Raw genomic sequence first — 22,579 nt, 5'->3', positions numbered from 1 at the left:
AGGGCACTTTCTTCTTAATGACCCTTGCAGAGCTCAGGAAATAGTTTGATGTAAGCTGGAGGTGACATGAGCTGCTGCTGTTTCCTTCCTGCAATTGTGTCTCTGCTGGTCACCCAGAACTCTAAGTTTTCTAAGGTATACAGACCATGTGAAGTAGCACAAAGGACAAACCTTCATTTCACTGTAGGCAATTAAAAAAAAAAAAAAAAGCACCATTAGGAAAAGGAAAAGGTGAAGAATGACAATCAGTTACGGCTACTTGATCCTCTAATTAGGTCAAATAAACCTGTGAATTGTTTTCTGCTTTCACCTATTGGTAGGGGTCTGTAAAGACCATACAGAACAACATGGGGTGATCTGCTAGGTTCAGCTTCTTACTGTTGGGCTGTCTGAATCATTTCAGAAGAACTAGGTGCTCTGTAACCAGTGGCTACAGCCACTTCAAGCTGCTACTACTGCCGCTGGTGTGGCAGTGCGAGCGAGCCGTATGGCTGGCAGTGCTAATCTCTGCCCATCTGCTCTGCCTTCTCCGTTCTCAGTAGCTCCAGGGATAACACAGAAAAAGGCATAAAACCTAGGTAATAGTTGATCCTCATATGCCAAGGATAGTTCTGAAAGTGAGAACTTCCAGCAGGATACAATTTGTCTTTTGTACCATGTGAACGAAGACATGTAGGCCATAAAATCTACCTCTAACTATTAACAGTGCTTCTTGGATCTCTCTGATAAGTAACTATACTTCAGTTTTAGAGGAGTGAAATGCATTGGTGTAGAGATTTGGAATGGTGCTGTGTGTATGTCACTTTATATGGCTCAAGTTTAAATAAATAAGTTATTTGGCATGGCTGACATTTTTATTTACACAGATGCCAGGTAACATAAGCGTATGTCAAGCACTTTTCTTTATTAGGGCGGAGGTCACTGTCCTACAAATCCTAATACAGCTATAAAATATGTTTGCTACAATCAATGTCTAACTAGATCTTACCTGTTTCTTTTGTGAAAGCATTGGAATTGGCTTTTCACATCAGTAGTCAGGGTTCAATTCATATTTCTATTTAACAGCTGGAGGCTGTCATGGGTAAAATGAAACTTGTCAGCCTCAGAAAGAGGTAAAAGCTTTTCTCTCGCAAACTGATCTCAAACAGAACTTCTCATTTTTAAGAAAATCTAGGAGTAGCAACAAGATATACAGACTATCTATTTCAAGTTATCTAGGGAAAAGCATAATGACTTTTGAGTACATTCTCGTGCTGAGTTAGTTTCAAAAGGCTCATGCACAGTATTTGATCATTTCTGTCAATTAATTACTATGAGCTCCATTTTACACATATTTAAAGCTGAACTGCTCTGATATATCTAGAAATGGGACAGTGGTCAAATATACCTTGAACTGGTCTAAAAAGACAAGAGAGATCCTTCCAACAGGTTGGGAGACTTTAAAGAATCTGCCTAACACAGATTCACAAGAAAGGCTATTAAAAATCTATCAAAAGGAAATGGAAGCCCTGGTTTTCTTTATTAATACCATCATATTACATATAAGGACAGAACATACGAACTGATCCACAAAACAGTAATATTTTACCTCTGATTAAAAATGCAACGTATGTTAACAGTATACCTTCATTCGTGGGTGTAAGCAGCCATGTCTTTGGCTTCAATTGGGACACACTCTGTCAATCAAATCTCAGTTTTATATAGTGACAGAATTTTTCAATGCTGGAAGCAGCTGTTACAAAGCCACGGTAATTTTAAAGGGTAGGTGAACAAAACCCCCAAAAATAAGTTTTTGTTTTTCACCTTCTTTTGTATTGAGGCCAAAAAATATTACTTATTCAAAGCTTGTCTGGGTTATGTTACACTCTGAGGACCAGAATATATTTGAGGAGCCAATATAACCCTTTTTGCCCCTTTCCCTCAAAAATTAACAGGTTGACATGAATAAGTCACTGACTTTGTGTAAAAGAGAGGAAAAAGAACGAGGAATTATCAGTTTGGCATTTCACCTGAATAAACAGACCTGCCAGAATGATTGAGGTTCCGTATTCAAGATAGAGCTGTATATCTGACACATAGGTGCCATAAAAAATTGTGATATATTACTTAGGTTATTTATTTATTTATTTTTTATTATTGTCATTGTGAGAAGAGTGGGAGGGAACAGCCAAAACAGATCATGTTGCAGCTGTCATCCACCCTGCTAATCTCAGTGAAGGAGGAAAAAGAGCCAACCTGAAATAATGTTATAAATATTTGTGATGTATATTTTAAAGATAATGAGAGCATGAGGTATTGTTGAGCTGCACATCATTATGTATAAAAAGAGAGGCATTTATTTTGGTGTTACTTATTTCATTAGTCTATAACTTTAAAGACTTTAGAGAATGAAAAATATGTTAGAGCACCTATTTTTATACAGAGAAATCTTCTACTTTCAGCTTGTTCACTTACCCATGACATTATATTTTTCTTTTTTGGAATACAGTACCTAATTACAACAGTTACAGACAGATAATTTAGGGCACAAGGCATTATATTGTTATTTCAAGTATGTACTCTAAGTAAAATACCAGCAAAAATTACGTACTGCTGCGGCTCTACTTCTTGCACTTGAAAGGCAGAGTTCTGTCTTTTGAAGTAATGTCATATAATAGCCACTCTGCAGATTCATATTAATTCAGGTCATCTTATTACCTACTGGACACTTTCAAGTGAGGAACAAAAACAATTACATTTACTTTTTTCAATCAACTCTATAAGGTATGTAACGTAAGTTTTAAGAGATAAAACGGTACTGAGCTTTCAATTTGTAATACAAACTTCCATATATTTCCTGATGATTACACACTATTTATTTGTATAATAGCATACAACGCCCTAATCATTTCCCTGAGGAGGAGCCTGGAAGCGCACGCAGTAATAGAACTACTATAAAAAGCATGTGCCGTAAATCCTCTCTCTGGGCTAGGCATTTTACAGAGCTGTCAGCAAGTGCTTCAGTGTGCTGAGGAATCTCAATCCAGAAGTCCCTGCTGGAACTGGATACCCATATGGAAGCAGAAATCACAGCTCTCTCTTAATAGACGTGGGCAGACAGCAGTGGGAATAGTCTCCTTCTGCTTCTGAACAGATGTACGTTGCATAGAGTAACTCGGAGTTCTGAGAGACGAAGAGAGAGCAAAGAGACAGACTCTCACCTAAGCATCAGCAGTTAGCTGGGATGGTAGAAGTGTGGAGTTCAGTATCTACCTCTCATAGTTGTATGTAAAAACTCTTTTTTTTATAATATATATTTCTTCTTAGAACCAGTGTTTCCCCAATTGGTGAAGGTCCGTTTTTGTTCCTTTTATAACTGTGATGGGACTCTGAGATGGCCAAAGCTTTAAAGTGAGTCAGTTTAGTCCTTTCTTTAGAGTCATGGGCATCTTCCCAGACTGGGAGGCTTTTAAATGAAAACAAACAAACAAACAAAATCCTAGATCTGTATAACTAACTTTTTTACATACGGGTAACTCAAAGTAACTTGGTCAGATAGGCAGTTTTCATGTAGAGCTCTGCTTCCGTGACCTTGCAAGTAGGTGCTTGCTTTCAGTCATTCAGCAGTTTGCAGTGGTAGCAAATTCTGCCCTCTCCTCTTTGGTCCCCAGAAAATTTCCCTTCCAGCAGTATTTCCAGCCTGCTGGTTTGCTCAGCAAATTCTTAGTGCCCGCGTAAGCTGCAGACTCTTACCTTTTAGCTGTGGCTCTTACCTCTTATGATGGTAAGAGGAAAATCTCATGTTACTTTATATAAAGCAGGGAAGACACAGAGAAGACTGTAGGGTGGTGATGTGGCATCCTGCTAGCATACAGGAGAGGTGGGATTTAACCTCAGGGATAAAGGGGAATTAAATATCCATTTCCCAAAGCCTGGTTGAGTACTCAGTAAATAAATTAAGTTATCATTAGGAGAGGAGGGATGATGACAAATCCATGTTTTTTTTAATGAAAGTGTCTCACACTTCAGTTTTCTGTGCTGAGTCCAGTCAGGGATTTGGGGCATAGTTTTGTGTTTGGTGTATTCTAAGTGTATTATTAACTCCCAGGTACATAGGTACTGGGATGAAAACGTGTATGAACTAGATGCTGGGATATTCAGCTGAAGGATTCTAAGATCCCAGTTCGTGCTTGATAATGGTGATGATCTACATTTCGGCTTAGCCTTGGAAATGCTACTTTAAACACCCTATCCTTCTGTGGACCTAAAAGATCGAAATGTCCATTGGAATAGTGATCTATGCAGAGCTATCATTGAAGTAATGCAAAGTTTAGTAGGTATATACTATTTCTTGAGTGGATTTTGCATGCCTTAAAATTGTTGTAGCTAGACTACTTTTGATATTCATGCTAGCCAGCTAAATACAGTTTTGAGAATATCAGCACTGCATCTCAGTCACAAACACTACCAGGCAGTGTAGATATAGCTCCAGAATATTTGTATAGTAAATATATTTATTTATTTTATAGCTGAATAAAATGTGTATCAAAAAAAGTGTTTCTAAAATTACTTAGCTGAAAAAATAAGTAGAGAAAACAGGTCCCCAAAATTAATGGCTTTGCTCTTTAAAAGGTTATAGCACTGGAAAGCCCCATCTCTTTTCTTCTCCACTTGAGTTAGGATCCTGATAAATACTTATTAACAGATTCAGTCTCATACTTACCCGTTTTAAAATTTAAATTTGATTATTATTTTATCTGTGATAGGTAAAGTAAAAGATAGATCTTGGGTTAGCTTAGCTCAGTTTCATCCTTAAACATAATCAGTGGAAAGATCTGAGAAGTTAATGAACATACTGTTTTAGATATAGACAAGCATTCAGTCTTGGTGGCACAATAAGCATATTGGCCCACATATTACAAATGTGTCACAGGGATTATACCTACTAAACAGGCTATATACCAACTTGCAGAACTTCTCTGATTTTTTTCTCTTCTAGATGTCAGAACATAATTTCCCTCGGCAAGGACCTGAAAAGACACCTCTTACTCCTTTATTCTTTCATCTATCCGAGTCATTGACAACTTTCCCTTCTAATCTTGTTCATTAGAGTTGTTAGAAGTGTAGGATGTTTGTAAGAACTGGAAAAACTTTTCTTATCATCATTCAAGAATCCTGAAACAAATAATGGAAAAGAATAAAAACAAAACAAAACATTGTTTGAGGAGAAAAGCTATTTAACCATCTGTAAATCATAGTTTTGTTCACTTTCTTTTGGATAAATAGCAAAGTAAATTGTAGCCAGTTTGTACTGTTCAGTAATAAAGAAAGATATAAATATCTTCCTCAGAGGTGCTTCTGGGTCCTCCAATGAGCTAACACATTCTCCGAAGAGAATAAAGCAACAATAATACCAAAATTGAATGCAGTCAACTCACAGTAGTCACGTAAAATGAATAAAAAGGAAAGAGTGAAGTCAGTGCCCCTAGAAATGGACTCCAGCTCTGAACTAGATTCTTAGCTTGCTATGCAGTGCTTACCCGTACACAGCTCAGTGTCCTTCAGTTGAGCTGCCCATTAAGCACAGTAAAAAAATAAACAAAAAAAAACCTCCAACAAGTTGCAGTCTTTGCCAGTTCTGTTCCTGAAACCTTCTTGTGCTTATCTTGGTGCATGATGTATCTTTTTTCCTGGAAAATTCCTGTCTCTTACATGATTACCCAACCTCTGCAGGCTTCCTGTCCCTGGCCCAATACCTTGTTCCTTGGTCTTACTCTTGATCTGATTTAACATTTGGTGGTGTATCCAATATCAAGAAGAATTCAAATATTCAGACTGGTCACTACTCAGAGTGAGCCTCACTCTGACTGTGCTCTGTGACATGCGGCATGTGACAGCACATGTGACAGCACTATGTATTCAGCTAGTCAGAAATGCCAAAAACATGAATCGAATCTTCTATTCAATGCAATAGAGGCAGTTTGATCCATTTATACTTTACAGTTTGGACCCTTCTTCCAGGAAGACAAATACAATTGTCATTCCAGAATTGAAATGGATTAACCTCTCCTCCCTCTTCTCCCTCTGAAAACCTCTGATGAGAAGACAATTTTATGAAATACTGGGAGAAATAGGGAGAAAGACAGTTCTCCTCCTCTGATCAGTGTGATAATTTTTTCTGTGTTCAAGGTGAATAGCTCTAGCAGGCTAGAGGTTTAAGGAGGTGTCCTGCTGTCCTGTTTAAGTTACATGCCGAGTTTCGAGTCCTCAGGGACTGCTTATTTAATCCATGACTTCCTAACATTACATCTGAAAACGTGTGGTTCGAGTGTTGGAATCCATGTCTTTCACATCCTGAGTGTCTTTATCATGCTGCATGACCATACTCATTCTTAGGGGCTTTTTTTCCTCCTGACCCAAGTAATTTTGACTTTTTTTCTCCACATGTTCTAATTACAACACGAAAGAAGGGGACTGATCTAAGCACACCAATGTATTAGGAGATTTATGGTGTGGACATAATGCAGAAAATCTAAGATCTTAACTTTATCTAATTTAAACAAGGTATTTGAACTCTGATCTTCTATCTTTTAAGAGCCTGCTCTAACTGCTGAGCTGCAGCTATAAAGAAAATAATAATCAGCTACTGTATCTGTGAGAAGCTCAGTCTTCCTGGTGATGCCTCCTTACATGTGTTCTGAGACTACATCTGTTAGCTGTAACTCTTATAGAAAAATACTACAGTGCATAGTCCATCAAGAGGACTGCTAAGAGATATCAATTCTGGGCTGGTAAGAAACTGCATCTATTAACCAGAGGAAACTAAAAGGCAAAAAGTGAAGACTCATCACAATTTAAGTGCCTCCATGTTTACAGAACAGCTTAACAGGAAATCTCAGGATTAGTTCTGGTCACCAGTGTCTATATCCTACCTAGGCTTCACTTAACATGTGTTTCTAAATGGTCATAAAAAAAAATCAGAGGTAGGACAGGGAACTGAATTGTTAAATGTCATCTCCTAAGAAGCTTACATGATCGACTGGCTCTCTGCAATGCCTGTATACCAACAGGCGCAGCATGGGGAATAAGCAGGAAGAATTAGAGATCTGTGTGCGGTCACAGGGCCATGATCTCATTGCATTGTCAGAGACATGGTGGGAGAGTTCACATGACTGGAATGCTGCCATGGATGGCTACGTACTTTTTAGGAAAGACAGGCCAGGAGGGCGAGGTGGTGGAGTTGCACGATCACAGGCCCTGGTTCTCCTGGGGGACTTCAACCACCCTGACATCTGTTGGGAAGACAGCACAGCTAGGCACAAACAGTCAAAGAGGTTCCTGCAGAGGACTGAGGATAATTTCTTGACTCAGGTGGTGGAGACACCAACGAGGAGAGGTGCACTGCTGGACTTTGTATTAACAAACAATGTCTGGCTGGAGAGGTGAAGGCTGGGGGCAGCCTTGGCTGCAGTGACCATGAGATGGTGGAGTTCAGGATCCTGTGAGGAGGGAGCAGGGCAATGAGTAGGATTGCAACGCTGGACTTGAGGAGAGCTGACTTTGGCCTCTTGAGGGACCTACTTGGAGGAATCTCAGAGGGTAGGGCCCTAGAAGGAAGAGGGGTCCAAGAAAGCTGGTTCATATTCAAGCATCACCTCCTCCAGGCTCAAGAAGGGTGCATCCCTCTGAGTGGGAAGTCCAGCAAAGCGGGCAGGAGACCTGCATGGATGAGCAAGGAGCTCCTGACCAAACTCCAACAGAAGAAGGAAGTCTACAGAATGTGGAGAAGGGGACAGGCCACTTGGGAGGAATACAGGGACGTTGTCAGAGTGTGCAGGGATGTGACAAGGAAGGCTAAGGCCCATTTGGAATTAAATGTGGCAAGGGATGTCAAGGACAACAAGAAAGGCTTCTTCAAATACATCAGTAGCAAAAGGAAGACTAGGGAAAACGTGGGCCCGCTGCTGAATGGGGCGGGTGCCCTGGTAACGAAGGATACAGAGAAGGCAGAGTTATTGAATACCACCTTTGTCACAGTCTTCACTGCTAAGGCCAGTCCTGAGGAATTCCAGACCCTGGGGACAAGAGAGGAAGGCTGGAGAAAGGAAGACCCTCCCTTGGTTGAGGAGGATCGGGTTAGAGATCTTTTGTCCAAACTCGACATCCACAAATCCATGGGCCCCGATGGGATGGACCCACGAGTGCTGAGGGAGCTGGCGGATGTTATCGCTAGGCCACTCTCCATCATCTTGGAAAGGTCCTGGAGATCAGGAGAGGTGCCTGAGGACTGGAAGAAAGCCAGCGTCACTGCAGTCTTCCAAAAGGGCAAGAAGGAGGAGCCAGGAAACTACAGGCCTGTCAGCCTCACCTCCATCCCTGGCAAGGTGATGGAACAGCTCCTCCTGGAGGTCCTCAATAAGCATGTGGAGGACAAGAAGGTGATCAGGAGAAGTCAGCACGGCTTCACAAAGGGGAAATCATGCTTAACCAATCTGCAACCTTTCTATGACGGAATGACTGGCTGGGTAGATGAGGGCAGAGCAGTGGATGTTGTCCCCCTGGACTTCAGCAAGGCTTTTGACACTGTCTCCCATCACATCCTTATAGGGAAACTCAGGAAGTGTGGGTTGGATAAATGGACAGTGAGGTGGATGGAGAATTGGCTGGATGGCCGAGCTCAGAGGGTTGTGGTCAGTGGCGCAGAGTCCAGTGGGAGGCCTGTAGCTAGTGGTGTCCCCCAGGGCTCAGTCCTGGGTCCAGTCTTGTTCAATATATTCATCAATGACCTGGAGGAAGGGACAGAGTGCACCCTCAGCGAGTTGGCTGATGATACTAAACTGGGGGGAGAGGCTGACACACCAGAAGACTGTGTTGCCTTTCAGAGGGACCTGGAGAGGCTGGAGAGCTGGGCGGAGAGGAACCTCATGAAGTTCTACAAAGGCAAGGGCAGGATCCTGCACCCAAGGAGGAATAACCCCAGGCACCAGGATAGGCTGGGGGTTGACCTGCTGGAGAGCAGCTCTGCCGAGAAGGACCTGGGAGTGCTGGTGGACACCAAGTTGAGCATAAGCCAGCAGTGTGCCCTTGTGGCCAAGAAGGCCAATGGTGTCCTGGGGTGCATTAGGCAGAGTGTTGCTGGCAGGAGGAGGGAGGTGATCCTGCCCCTCTCCTCAGCCCTGGGGAGGCCTCACCTGGAGTACTGGGTCCAATTCTGGGCTCCCCAGGACAAGAGAGACATGGCACTCCTGGAGAGAGTCGAGCAAAGGGCTACAAAGATGATGAGGGGCCTGGAGCATCTCTCCTATGAGGAAAGGCTGCGAGAGCTGGGCCTGTTGAGGCTGGAGAAGAGAAGACCGAGAGGCAATCTCATCAATGTGCACAAGTATCTGAATGGGGGGGTGTTGAGAGGATGGGGCCAGACTCTCCTCCGTGGTGCCCAGCCACAGGACAAGAGGCAACGGGCATAAACTGAACCACAGGCAGTTCCATCTGAACATGAGGAAAATCTTCTTTGCTGTGAGGGTGTCAGGGCATTGGAACAGGTTGCCCAGAGAGATAGTGGAGTCTCCTTTGGTGGAGATATTCAAAACCCGTCCGGATACGATCCTGGGAAATGTGCTCTAGAGGCCCCAGCTTGAGCAGGGAGGTTGGACTAGATGATCTCCAGAGGTCCCTTCCAACCTTGGCCATGCTGTGATTTTGTGATCTTCTTCATTTATACATTTCCACTCCACCCCTGTAGACTATACTATACTTAACAATTATTTTACACTAAGCCCTTTGTCAAAGTAAAAACCTGTTTGCTTAAATTCCTTTAACCTAGGACACTGGACCAATGTGTATCAATTCAATGAAAAATCCTAAAGGTTATATTGAAAAAAGAAATTATTAGTGCAGTATGCCCATGACCAGTTATTTTGTAACCTCTTAGGATTTTTCATATAGTATTCACTATTTACTCTGAAAAGTCAGCCAAGAATTTAGTATCAGTTACAGGACTGAAAAAGCAGGTTACACGTTGATTTTAAAATGTATATTAAATGTCTAATTAGGAAATTGGAATTTGATTTAAATATAGTCATTTTAAACCTTATTGATATCTAAAATTAAAATTTATACTTGTCTTCAGAACTGCAGGAATAGTGGTACTCTGTAAGATGCCAGATAATTATTTTTAAAGGAAAAGAAAAAGATTGCCTTCTGAATCAATAAAATATGTTATAAAATGGTGGTATATTTGCAAGTAAATAGCTTTGCAGGCTGACTTTATAACCTGACACTTGTGGAAAATGAAATTTTCCAAACTTCTAAGCCACTGAGACAGAACAATGTTTGTTGAGTTTATTTTACTTTAAAAGAATGCTCCTGGATATCCCATAAAATTGCTCTTTACTACTGACTCTTCATCAGTTCTGTCATTTCAAAGTAAATTACTGAATTTCCTACACTTCTGAATAAAGGGGCACTAGAAAAGAATTTTATTTACTCTGTGCCTTACACAAAGCTTAGTGTGTGGTCTGCAAAGGATAAATCTATAATGATAATATCATTGTCATGTCAAGTTTTTGCTTCCCCCTCATGTTACGTGTCATGAAAAATAAAAGGTAATGTATTTATTTTTTAAAGAAATATTTTTGGTTCATTTACCTATTGCATTAAATCGTGGTCCCACTACAGTCATTAATAATTTTTCTAATAATTTTTTGTTTAGGTCACAGTAGTTAGGATTGTACACTTCCCAGTGTTTGAAGATTGCATAATACTAAGAGAGTAAAATACTTCTTCAGGATTGTAGAGAAACATTTTGAAGTCAAATTCTGCTCTCTGAAAAGGCTGCATAAATGTGATTACCTACAGCAAGTCATAAAAATACACAGGAATTCCAAGGGCAGTGTTCAAACTAATGAGTAATGAGGTTTTTAATGTTATAAGAGCTTGCTAGGCTTGATGGCGATAAGTGAATCTTAAACAGTTTTACTGTAAGAAAACCGAAAGGACTGCACGATATGACTGTTATGCAGTGACATGGCATAGACTTTTTCTGTTTCTTCCCCTGATGACCTTGAGCAATATAAAGACATAATGCAGATCATTATTTAATTATCAGGATTAATAAAAGGGCAATATTTTTAAATTAGTAACTTCCATAAATCATAAATTAAAATGAAAACACAAAAATGAGTTTGTACTGTTTCAGGCATGGATACTCTCAGTTCAGGCAAGTCTTAATAAATGATTGATTGATTTTGCAATCTTATATATATAAACTCTTATTATATATATAACTTATATATATAAACTCTAACTATAGTTTTTGATGTAAATCCCTTAACTAAATCAAGCACAATGCAAACTTATACATTCCATCTTGTGAAACTGTATATTCATCAGGGATTGAACTCAGTTGCGAATTTCAGCTTTTTAGATCCATTAAAGAGATTTCTAGCACTTGAGTTAATGGTACTTGTTAGCAATATCAGCTTGTTCTGTGTGGATCATTCACTGAAGGAAATGAAAAAAAAAAACATTCGGTATGGTTGTCCTGGTTTTTGCAAGTTCAGTTGTCTGTTCCTTGTGTTGGATGAGTTCAACATCTATGAAAATCTGGCATCTTCAATTCACAAAGGATTGCAGCCTTACCGTTAATCATAATGCAGCCTTCCATTAATGAGCCAGGCAATATCTCAGGAGGTTCACAAAACTGCATGTGAATAGTGGAAGACCTAATGCAACCAAAAAACCTGTTAAGTATGGTAAAGGAATCTGGTTCTGAACTGTAGCTTTTGTGTGACCCACTGGAATTATATGAATTGAAGAAATAGAATATATATTCCAGTTCCCAATATATTCTATTTCACAGCAAAAAGATATTTTAATTATAACTTATTTCTAAAACTAAAACTTGTCCTTTCACTTCAACAATTTAAACAATATTTTAATCAGGCTAAAATCCAAGTGTTTAATTAAGCTAAAAAGGCAATTTTACAAAATTTGACAATTTCTCCCCACAGTTCCCAAATGTGGAGCTGCTTCGCTATATGAAAAGATATTTATTTCAATTGTTGTTTGATCAAGGTGAAAATATGAAAACAAATGTTATTATGAGCGAGTATACTATTTGAGACTTCAAGAAAAGCTGAACTAATAAGCTCCCAGACTGACTGAGAGCTGCACAGCCTTAAATTGCTTCATTAGGCTGGAATTAAATCTTATATTCAGCTGCTGAAAAGTGAGGTAGATGGAAGGGATAGTTAGTCAAACTCCCCCAGGAAACAAAAATAGAACAAAATATAATGAGAAAAAAACATTTTTTGGACTACTGATTCACTTTTGAAGAATAGAAAAAAGCACCATTGTATATATATAAGGGCAACATATACTCAGGCCTTGAGATCACTAAGGAATAACAAGGATAACTGGGATATACGACCTGTTTTGGTTAGGGTTTGAAGGACTACTGCTAAAAAAACACTGTTAGTGAAGACATTGAGTGCCATGAACTCCCCAGATCCTGTATTTTAAGCAAATGTTTACAGCTGCAAGCCAGTAGGATGATTATTAAATTTACCAATGTGTGAGGGTACTACAGCTTATTCAAAAAATTAAAAGACTTATCTTTAGCATGGGAAAATGGTATATTTTTTCTAACTTCTGCTGCAGAAGTTTTTTCTCACTTCTAACTTTCTAACTTTCTGCTGCAGAAATGCAATGGAAATGCATCTCTCTTTTTAAGGCAAGAGAGGTGCTTAAGCTTTCCTTACAAATTGTCCAAGCTAAAATATTCTTATAGTGGAAAACATGGGGAACTTCAGCTATAAACGAAATCTACAAGCTACAGTCTACTGTTTGCAGAGATAATAGAGCAATGCTTTACTTAGGAAGACTTTTTAATGAATTTGAAGAATCACAGTGTCATCTGGAAGTGTGTACTGGGCCCAGGTTCACCTGGGCACCTTTAGGATAACTATATCTCTCTTTTTATATTTGCCCAGAGCAGCTTTATGCACTTATGTCATCTGCTGTCATCATGACCACATTTTTCTGTTCACTAGTATTTAAACATTATAGTTAGTTCATAGGAGGACTAAGGGAAAGGTGTTTTTTCTAGAAGCCTGGATGAATTTGCATGGAAAATATATTACATAGCTTCGTTTATATTTCTTTGTCCAGTTGGAATGCACTTCTTTACTATGCTGCTTTGGTTGCAGCTATTATTTCTACTCAAATCTGCATTTTGTTCCAAATTTGTGATCTATCTTAATTTTAAAGCAATATATTGTTACTAAGCAAAGCTCTAGTTTCCTTTCACATAACCTTACAAGCAATGTCCTTGTATCCCACCATTAGGGTTCCAACTTAATACTTTTCACGTATATCTTTCTCTAAAACACATACCAAAAATAAAAGGGAGCATGACATCTATTTTGTGCCTCTAATTTGATGAAGAGTTCAAAAGACAAAATAAGCTATTACTTTTTAATGTAGTTGAAATTATTAAAACCAGAAGAATGTTGATTAACTGAGTGATTTTTATGCATATTTTCATGTAAAATGAAGTATTTCCTCCTTTTGTGAATGTTTCGATTTTTTAAAATAAAATGTAATACAGATGATCTGGTTTATGAAAAGACATTATTTATAAAGCAAGTTTAGTCATGCCAGTAATTTACTGCCTTATGCTTTGCATTAAGAAGCTATCTTGAAACGACTAAAGATTATACTCTGCTAATAATTGTGACACATTAGAAGTTTCCTAATGAATTTTCTTTGTGAACAAACCTTCACCCCTCCCGTTGTATATACCGTCTGACCATTAAAATTATTCTCAGATCCATTCTTTCACTTTGATCTGCAGAAGTGGAAAACTTTAAAAGCTTAAAATTATCCCCAGGTTGGGGATAATTGACATTTTAGAGTGTATGTAGAGCTTATGGTGGAAAATTTCACTAGGTTAATTCTACCTGCTAAGGTACTTAGGGATTTAAGATTTTGTATCCTAAAATCTTCCTTTTCATCCATTAATTCCAACTTGCTAAATTCAAAATAGCTCTAGATTATTCAATTATTTTACGTAATGATAATCTTTTATATCTCTTCTCTTGCCATCTCAAGACATGCAATATGTAAGTTTACTTTTTCCAGTAACCACATTGTTCATCTCTATGTGAAACAAATAGCTTCTTGTGTGCTTTATAAAGGATAATTAAAGTGTTTTGGATTAATTTTTAAAGTATAATTATTTAATGACCAAAATCCTATCTAGAACCTGTTGTTGTTTTGAAATATGAATCAACTTTTTTCGAATATGAAAATATAAATAAATGCAAACTTAAGTAGCTTAAGAATAATCGAGATGTGTCTGTAATACATCAGTTATTATATCTATTGCCTCTTTTCACTAATACAGTGTCATTGCACTTACGTGTGACTTCTTGGCTTCAAAGAGGTTGATATTTACATATGCCAACTTTTATTTATGTCCTAAGAGGGAGATATGCTACTCGTTTATTGTTAAGTCTTGTTGAGTTTAGAAACTTGTCGGTCTGCATCAGAAAAACTGCCATTTCTTATCATACCTTTCCACAGAGAATTTCTGGGTCTTTTATTTTCTTTAACCTCCACACAGTATTTGACAAGGCCATCTTGTAGGTGATTGTTGCAATTTTTAGTTTAATTTGCTAAGTATTCTAAACAAATTATTGAAGGAATGGCTATGCCTGGATTTATCTAATTCCTTTTTTCCCCCCAGAACATTTCTATAGGCTAGCAATATCATTAGGAGAATATGCAAATGACCAAACAGAATGCTAAAACGTTAAACTTAAATTATATGTGTTGCAGCCTGAAGCACAAACTGCCAAATATTTGTTAGTAATCTAAAGGGTACTGAAGAAAGATATGCAGTGTGCAGCATTGATCCTACCCATCAAAGCATTTCATCACATGCTTCACTTCAGAATGAGTAGATCATTAAAGTAAGTTCAGACCCCAGATGCATTTAAAGCAGGGCAGCTTCCCTAAGCAGAACTGGTATTTTAACAAGGGAGATGCTGTGCTGCTCATCTCGCCACATGAAACATGTATTGCACCATCCCTTTCTGCTGCTTAATATTGTTCCTTCATTAAAGTTAAACATTTCCCAAATACTGAGCTAAATTAGGCTGTTAATGCACCTGCTAATTGTTTATTACTATGATTACAAATTTTTTAAGTCTGATTCCTACTTATAGTTACCACCAGTCATTCCTCTCTACTATTACATAGAACCAGAGCATGTGAAACACAGCTCTATCCTTACTGTGTTGTATACCAAGTAAAGCAATGAATACTACTGCCAAAGCTATGGAAACTCCAGGTGCCAAGAGCCCAGCAGCAAAAACAGAAGGCATCATGTTGCTTCATTCTCAGTCAGAGAAAAAAAAAAAAAAAAAGCTTTTTTATCAAGTGGAAATTTAAATCATCAGTGTTTTTAATTGTACAGGTTATACACAGACCGAAAAGCTATCCGTCACGTCAGTGAATTCACAGCCCTTCTTCAACTATTTCTGAAGAAAGGCCTGAGTATACATAAGATTTGCAAGGTACAATAGCACGGTATGTTGAGAAGCTCCAGAGTTAAGCTGTGTCCACTGAGAATGCTATGTTTCCATACCAAAGACATGTCTGGTGGTTGAAGACTCTTTGATATTCTCAAATCCTCTGTTAGAAAAGAGAAAAGCAGAGTTCTGTTAAACTCTACAGTAACTAATGTTTTCAAAGAAACCCAAAACCTGACTGGAGTCCTTACTCTCCTCACTGTTCTCCCTACCCTGTGACATCAAATACTTTTCTGAAGTCGGTCTCGCAGAACACAAAACCACATGCCTTTTTTCTCTCTGCTGGTTCCTTGAACAATGGTGTGCAATGGAGATAAACAGAGGCCATGCTGAGAATTAGAAAACATGTGTAGGCATGTGATTTAAGACACAGTATCTTAAATTTCTTTACCATAACAGCAGATTTGGAAATGTTTAGCTTCTACCTGCAATACAGAGGAATATTGTTGATGTTTTACTGTAAATTTTGCTAGTTAGGGCATATCAATGCCAAAGTTTCTACATAATTGGTATTTATTTCTAAGTTTTGCAAACCAAATAGGAAAAATATTTGCTACTTTTTCTTAATACCTTCCTTCGTTTGAAATTTGAAAATGAAAATTAGATAGATAGGATACAGATAGTCTGTGAACAAGCTTTGAATGTAAAGAAAAATAACATATTTGATGTGATAGAGGGCAGTATCAGCGAAAAGATGTGAAAAGCATGAAACTGTAACAGCCTAGGTAAATGAGTGCATATTGCAGTATCATTTTAAAAGACTACACACAGGTACGAATGGATTTTTCGAGGCTGCACAAAAGCCCCTTTCATTAAAGGAAAAAGTAAAATAATGAAAGATTGAGTAAGTGACTGGATAAATTGCAGAAGACATGTTTAAGAGATACTTTCAAAAAGAGACTGTAGGAATTAAACATTCTGGATCTGAAGTTGTTTGATCAGGTTGATTTTCTTCTCCCTCATGTTACGGACCTGAGTAGCAGTGGAAAATATACTTCACAGCTGTGGATATAAAGGTAAATAGGCAGGATTGAAGTGGACAAAAATTAAGGTCTCTGACAGGCATTCACTTGGGCATCTTTTCATCTGTTTTCAGTATGAACGTTAACAACAAGTCTTGGACCTAAAAAAATAATTCTTAGAAAACTTAGAAAAATATTGAAATTTGAAGTTCTAGGTAAATACCAAAATACTGTCAGGTAAAGGTTTTTAGCGCATCTGAATCTAAAAGTATGTTTATATACATATTAATACACCAAAGTCCCTAGTGTCTCTGAACCCCTAAAAGTCATACCTTGTTTCACTAATTTGAGAAATTTATTCCTTTTTTTCCCACCTGGAAAGATAAGATGAGACAGGCTTGTTTTACAGAGAATTGGATTTATTTTGTTATGACAGCATGTCATACAACCACCATCTGTTACAAAACGCTTGACAGTTCATTGGGGAAAGCAGAAGCTAAAACCCGGGCCATATTTAACAAGGTCTAAAGACAATTGGGAAGATGTGCTGAGTTCCAAACATATGATGCCTGCTCCATTTCAAGCGGCAGTATTTCTCTGGATAAATGGTAGCCTGAATCACCTTTCAGTGATGTCAATATGAGAGTGTGTTGACAGAGGAAGGTAGCGGCTGAGAAGCAAACTCTGCAAAGATCAGCCTCCATCTGGAGAGACCACTTCATTCAGCGCTATGAGTAAGGTTTCAGCCATCTTTTCCTGCTGTCCAAAACAAGCACATTTTCTCTAAAATATTGGCTTGTTTATATGAAGGAATCGGCATTTTAAAAATACATTTAATTTATACTTATTGCTTTCAATATAAATATTATATTATCTCCCTTCCCTGATCATCTTACCAACCTTATCTCTAGCTATAAACTGATCTGATATAATGACCAAAGACTGTAGTTTTTATTTATAGTCTTAATGTAAGTTATGAAAACCATATATGCTTGTGAGGTCATCTCTTTAAGCCTTTTATTTATTTACCTGCAAAATGTGCTATACATTTGTTCGTATGAACTGGATTTGTACTCATGGTTGTGGTTTTTTTATTTATCAGGAAATAATCTTTTAGGTAAAATATTTTACAGTCGAGATGCTATTTTTAAGTTGTATCCGGAAATAAGTTTCTCAGAGTATCATAATCCTTCATCACCTCATTTAAAGACTCTGGAACAGACAGTATACAATACAATAAACAGGGCTAAAGGGACATGTAGATAAAGAGATCATTTTCTTTTCTAACTTTTTAAAACATTCTATATGCTAAAATGAGAAGGAAGTATAGCTAAATGTTGAAAGATACCACAGTTGTTGCAGTTTCTCCATTTTAAGGGGAATCTCCGCTCAAGCATTTTGATACTTACAAGAGCTTTCTGCTTATTTATATTTTTGTAGTGTTGTAACAGTTTTTAATTTTCTCCTATAAATGTTCAGATTTCATATAAATTAATTGCTCCTGATGCTGCAGAAGGGGCATAAAGATTGCCAGCTCTTAATTGTAAATAACCTGCTTGTCATCTTTCTTTCTGCCACTATATTCAATTTGAAAACATATCGCTGAATCGAAAAATCAGCCACATTTTACATCTAATCTCTCATCACCTTGCAGTGGTAACGCTGTCAACCGTAGTCCACTCAGGATTGCGTAATTTATTTTGTCCAGCTAGAATATTCCAGCTAAATCTGTTTGTTTTTATTAGGAGGAACATCCTGCCCTGTTCTTAAGGGTTTCCCCAAAATGTTTTAAGAGGAAGTATATGATCCACAAGTCTGATAGGAGGGAATACAAAAAGACAGGAGGAGTGTGTAGTCATGCATGCACATGCATGTGCCTATGTGCTAGAGAGAAAGCACATGTCTATTCAAGTCTTCTATATATCGCAGTATTGTGCCTTACTTTGTATCTTATCTCTATGATCAATTACTTGTAATTTCATATATGGCATAAATACCTTTTTACAAATTAGGAAGAAAAAAGTGAAACTGGCTTCTTAGTTTTGAGAGGACTTTCAAGTTTATATATGCATATCTAAATATCTGACAATCTGGAGGGAAAAAGAGTGGAGGAGGAAAGGAATGGAAAAGTATAGGCCTTCTTCTCTTTATGTTCCTGCCTGAAAGCACAAAATAGAGATGCTGAACCTTTTTTGCATGTGTGCATGTTCAGCTGGTCACAAATGAATTGCTCTGTGCGATTTTCTATATATTTTTGAGATGAACTATATCTTCATTAAAATATTTCTGTATTACAGTTGGTTTTTTGCTTTTATCTATTTCAAGTCTTATTATGGGCAGAAGCTTAACTGAGATTTTATTTTCTCAAGCTATCAGAAATTCGAAGTGGTGTACTGTGAATATTTCAAAGGGTGCCTTCATGAAATGTTTTGCTTGTCCGAGACAAGATGTGGATACTAGTGTGCAAAAAGATGACTGTCTGTGGGAAATCTACCATTTTTTTTTTCCACAGAAGCAAAATATACTTTTTTTTTTAATCATAACCAAAGCAAATAAACAATATATTCAAGAGATCAATTATGTGGGGCTTTTTTTTGTCCTAATGTATGTGGTTTCAAGAAAAAAAAAAGAATATGCAAGTGGTTAAGCTTGGGTCATGGAAGTTAATATACAGAAGAAGTGAAGAGTCATCTTTCTAGCTGTATAGCTGACAATTTATTTTCTTTTACTTTACTTTGCAGTGACCCAAGGTGGGGATGCAGTCGCATCTGATACATGTCCTGATCCTGGAATCCCTGAAAATGGGAAAAGGGCAGGCTCTGACTTCAGGTAGGCACAGTTCACCAAGAAGAAGATACTTATATGCATAACATCTGACCCAAGTTGACCCATATTTGCATTTCCAATCATGTATTTGATCTTTAATGCAGAGTATTGAATTTGGTTAGGAAACAACTGCACATGCACATTGGTTGGCAGATCTACTGCCATTTGTAAACTGGAAAGGGATAGGAAAGATAGTTACTTCTCTTTGTCTCTAGACTGTAGCAGAAATGGAAATTTAAAAAACTTTTAAAAATTTAGGAAGATTAATTTGGAAGAGAAAGGGCTCTAAAATAACTTTATTTTGGAATTAAATCAATAAACCAATAAATAGTTATTGAATGGTCTAAATAATAATCTAAATAGCACATCTTTTGGCTCCATCAGAAGAAGCAGGTCCAAAGATCCAAAAACGTGAGTCTAAACATGGGATAGCCTAGCAACAAAAAATCCCAGGAGTGTGTGAAAATCTCAAGAAAAGGGAAGACTCAAAAGAACATCAAAGCTCAAAGCATATTTTAAAATATCTACCAGGATCTAATACTGAGGAACCCTGTAAATTATACGTAACTATATTTTGAATATAATCTCTAAGGAATGAATGTGGGCTAATGGAATCTTAAATGTCTGGGGCCTATTTATGGGCAATGCTTAATCAGTTGACAGAATAAGGATATTCCCCTCCTTCTTATTCCCCTCCTCCTTTCAAGCTATGATAATACTTTTATTTCACTTTTATTTCAATGCGATGTTGTATTTCAGTGTTTGTGGAGATAAATGAATATGTAAGGTGTTCAAATAATCGCATCAGGAATATCATCTAGTATATGATAAATAAAACCTGTTAATATACTTTAGCCATTCATTATTTATCTGCATATTTTCAGCCTCCAATTAGGACTCTTATTTGAGAGAAGCAATAAAATTTTGTTCTACTCATAAACCTTGTTATCTGAAAACTGATTATACAACAGAAATTGTCTTTCCTGTACTACAAACTCATTATTCAGATCTATTTAAAAGATATCTTAGCTGTCATAAAATGTAGTTATCTATAGCTAGCTTGAAGTTTAAATAGAGACTTTAGCTGGAATTTAGTTTTTCTTTCCCTGAAATAACAAATTAAGCTTTTCTATTTTTAAGGGAAAATAATATGGTTTACATTTGTCCAATGCAGAGAAAATAAACACTCTGTGGAAAGTAAAGGAAAGGAAATATATTTTGATTTTCCTTCTTTTTCTTTCTTTTTCTTTAAGAGGTAAGTAAAGACTCCAGAAGGAGCTATTGTTCTTGTCAGGAGAATGATGACTGTGGATATTAATCGGAACTAAAACATTTGAAAATGCACATTATTCAAAAGCTTTTCCACTCTACTGAAAGGCATGTAATGAGCAAGAATGATGGAAAGACAGAGGGTTTATTTTCAAGTCAGGCTGAGACCCTACAGATTCAGTAATGACAGGTCCTTTGCAGAGGGATCAAAGGGATTCATAGTTTCCAGCATAATAATTGCATTTATTCTAATATCACAAAGCAACCAAAAAGGTATTGAAATTTTAACCTTTTAATTTCCTCTTCTTACCATGAGTTCAGGTAGTGGGACATGTGGTTTTCAGTGATTTCAGAGAACCTAGTAGATATTTGGATTCAGTTTGAGGGAGAAATGGCTACTGAAACTTTGCTAGATGAATAAAAACATAAGCAATGCAATTTTGCATTGTATCACATTTTATTTTTGTGAGACTTCTCAAAATGATTTTTTAATGAATTATAAAATGGATATAGCCAAAATTTTTCTGCTCTCAAATATTGTATGGTACATGTACATGTGATACGGTGAAAATCCTATCATTTTCCACAATTCCAGTGGCACTTCTTATGCAAACTTTTTTAATTATAAAAAAAATTTTTAAAGATAAATGTACTTTCTCATGCTTAGTATTCATTACAGGTTTTTTTCTCATTAAAAATGATTTATTTCGATCAAGTCCCAGCCTTCTTATTAAGACAAAAATTTTGCTTTGATATGATTAAAAATTAAAATGAATGAAGAAGAAGAAGAAGAAGAAGAAGAAGAAGAAGAAGAAGAAGTGGAAAGAGAAGAAGAGGAAGGAGAAGAAGAAGAAAGGGAAACTGATTTCTTGCCCCAGTCTAAAGTGCATATTTAAGAATAAAATAATAGAACTAAGAGTTTCAGTGTTCACAGTTTCACTCAGTGGCAAAGGAGGTAAAGATTGGAAATAAGCAAGTTAAAAATATTAATTTACAAAGTCTGAAAATGAGATGAATTAATAATTTTCTTTGAAATTTCAGACCAAAGTAGTCTCTTCTTTAAAGAAAGCCCAATTTTTTGAATGAAAAAATATCTAAGCAGAATCAATGCAAGATTAGATTAGATATTCCTCAGGGGATAAGGAGTTCTAAGGACTCTGTTGCCCAGTTACACCCCATCCCCTGAGATGCTTATTTAGAAATAAATCTAGTTGTCTGGAAATAGAAAACACTCAGCTGAGGTGACTCAGCTCACTTAAAATTTCTCATTATTAACTGTTCTCTGAAATACCCAAAGTTATGTGGCTCGATTCATCTGTCTGTAGTGTATGCATTATAGTATAGTAATATATATATAAATACTTTATTATTCAGTCTTCAAGTCAGCAGAATAATAAACAGACAAACAAAGGGAACCAAACTGGAAAAAAACAAACCTTAATCTCATATCTTCTTGATGTCTTGGATGCATTTCATTTATGAATGTGAGTTTTACACACACACTTAGTAGAACTCGAACTTTTAGCTTACCTAACTAGTTATTGACATAGACTTTTAATTTCCTTTATGAACACTATAATTCAATAGTCTGTACCTTCATGCTGCAGTATTTAGTAGTTTCCTCCAGAATATCTTTTAAATATTGTTTTCATTATTTTTATGTATTTTTATGCTTGATAGAATTACAATGACATTAATATCCTTTTCTTGAAGGTGTCAGTTGTCAGACTCATGTCATAAAGCTAATGCCTCCATAATAGCTGCTTCATAAAAGATGCAGCTGAGCTGATATTAAAGCCACGTATAAACTGTGTTCAGAACTATGTCAGATATCCTGGTGAAATCTATGAGTGCTATTCTGTAGCCTACCCAAAGTTTAATCAGAATTCCTGAAATAATAAAAAGATCGCATACCTCAATGCTTAGTGTTCTTATTCAAGCTTTTCA

At 37.1% G+C, this 22,579-nt stretch overlaps 1 protein-coding gene across 2 annotated transcripts in view; it reads left to right on the top strand.

Moving 5' to 3' along the window:
• The window catches only part of CSMD1 (CUB and Sushi multiple domains 1), a 1,260,625-nt gene that overhangs the window by 798,730 nt on the left and 439,316 nt on the right, over positions 1–22,579 (top strand). For both annotated transcript variants that reach the window (XM_068937332.1, XM_068937331.1), the window contains exon 8: positions 19,279–19,366. In XM_068937332.1, coding sequence (XP_068793433.1) covers positions 19,279–19,366 — 88 coding nt within the window. The remainder of the gene's footprint in view (positions 1–19,278; positions 19,367–22,579) is intronic.

This window comes from Struthio camelus, chromosome 3 (assembly GCF_040807025.1).
Source record: "Struthio camelus isolate bStrCam1 chromosome 3, bStrCam1.hap1, whole genome shotgun sequence".
Lineage (NCBI taxonomy): Eukaryota > Metazoa > Chordata > Aves > Struthioniformes > Struthionidae > Struthio > Struthio camelus.
This window is presented reverse-complemented; position numbering and strand designations above follow the sequence as displayed.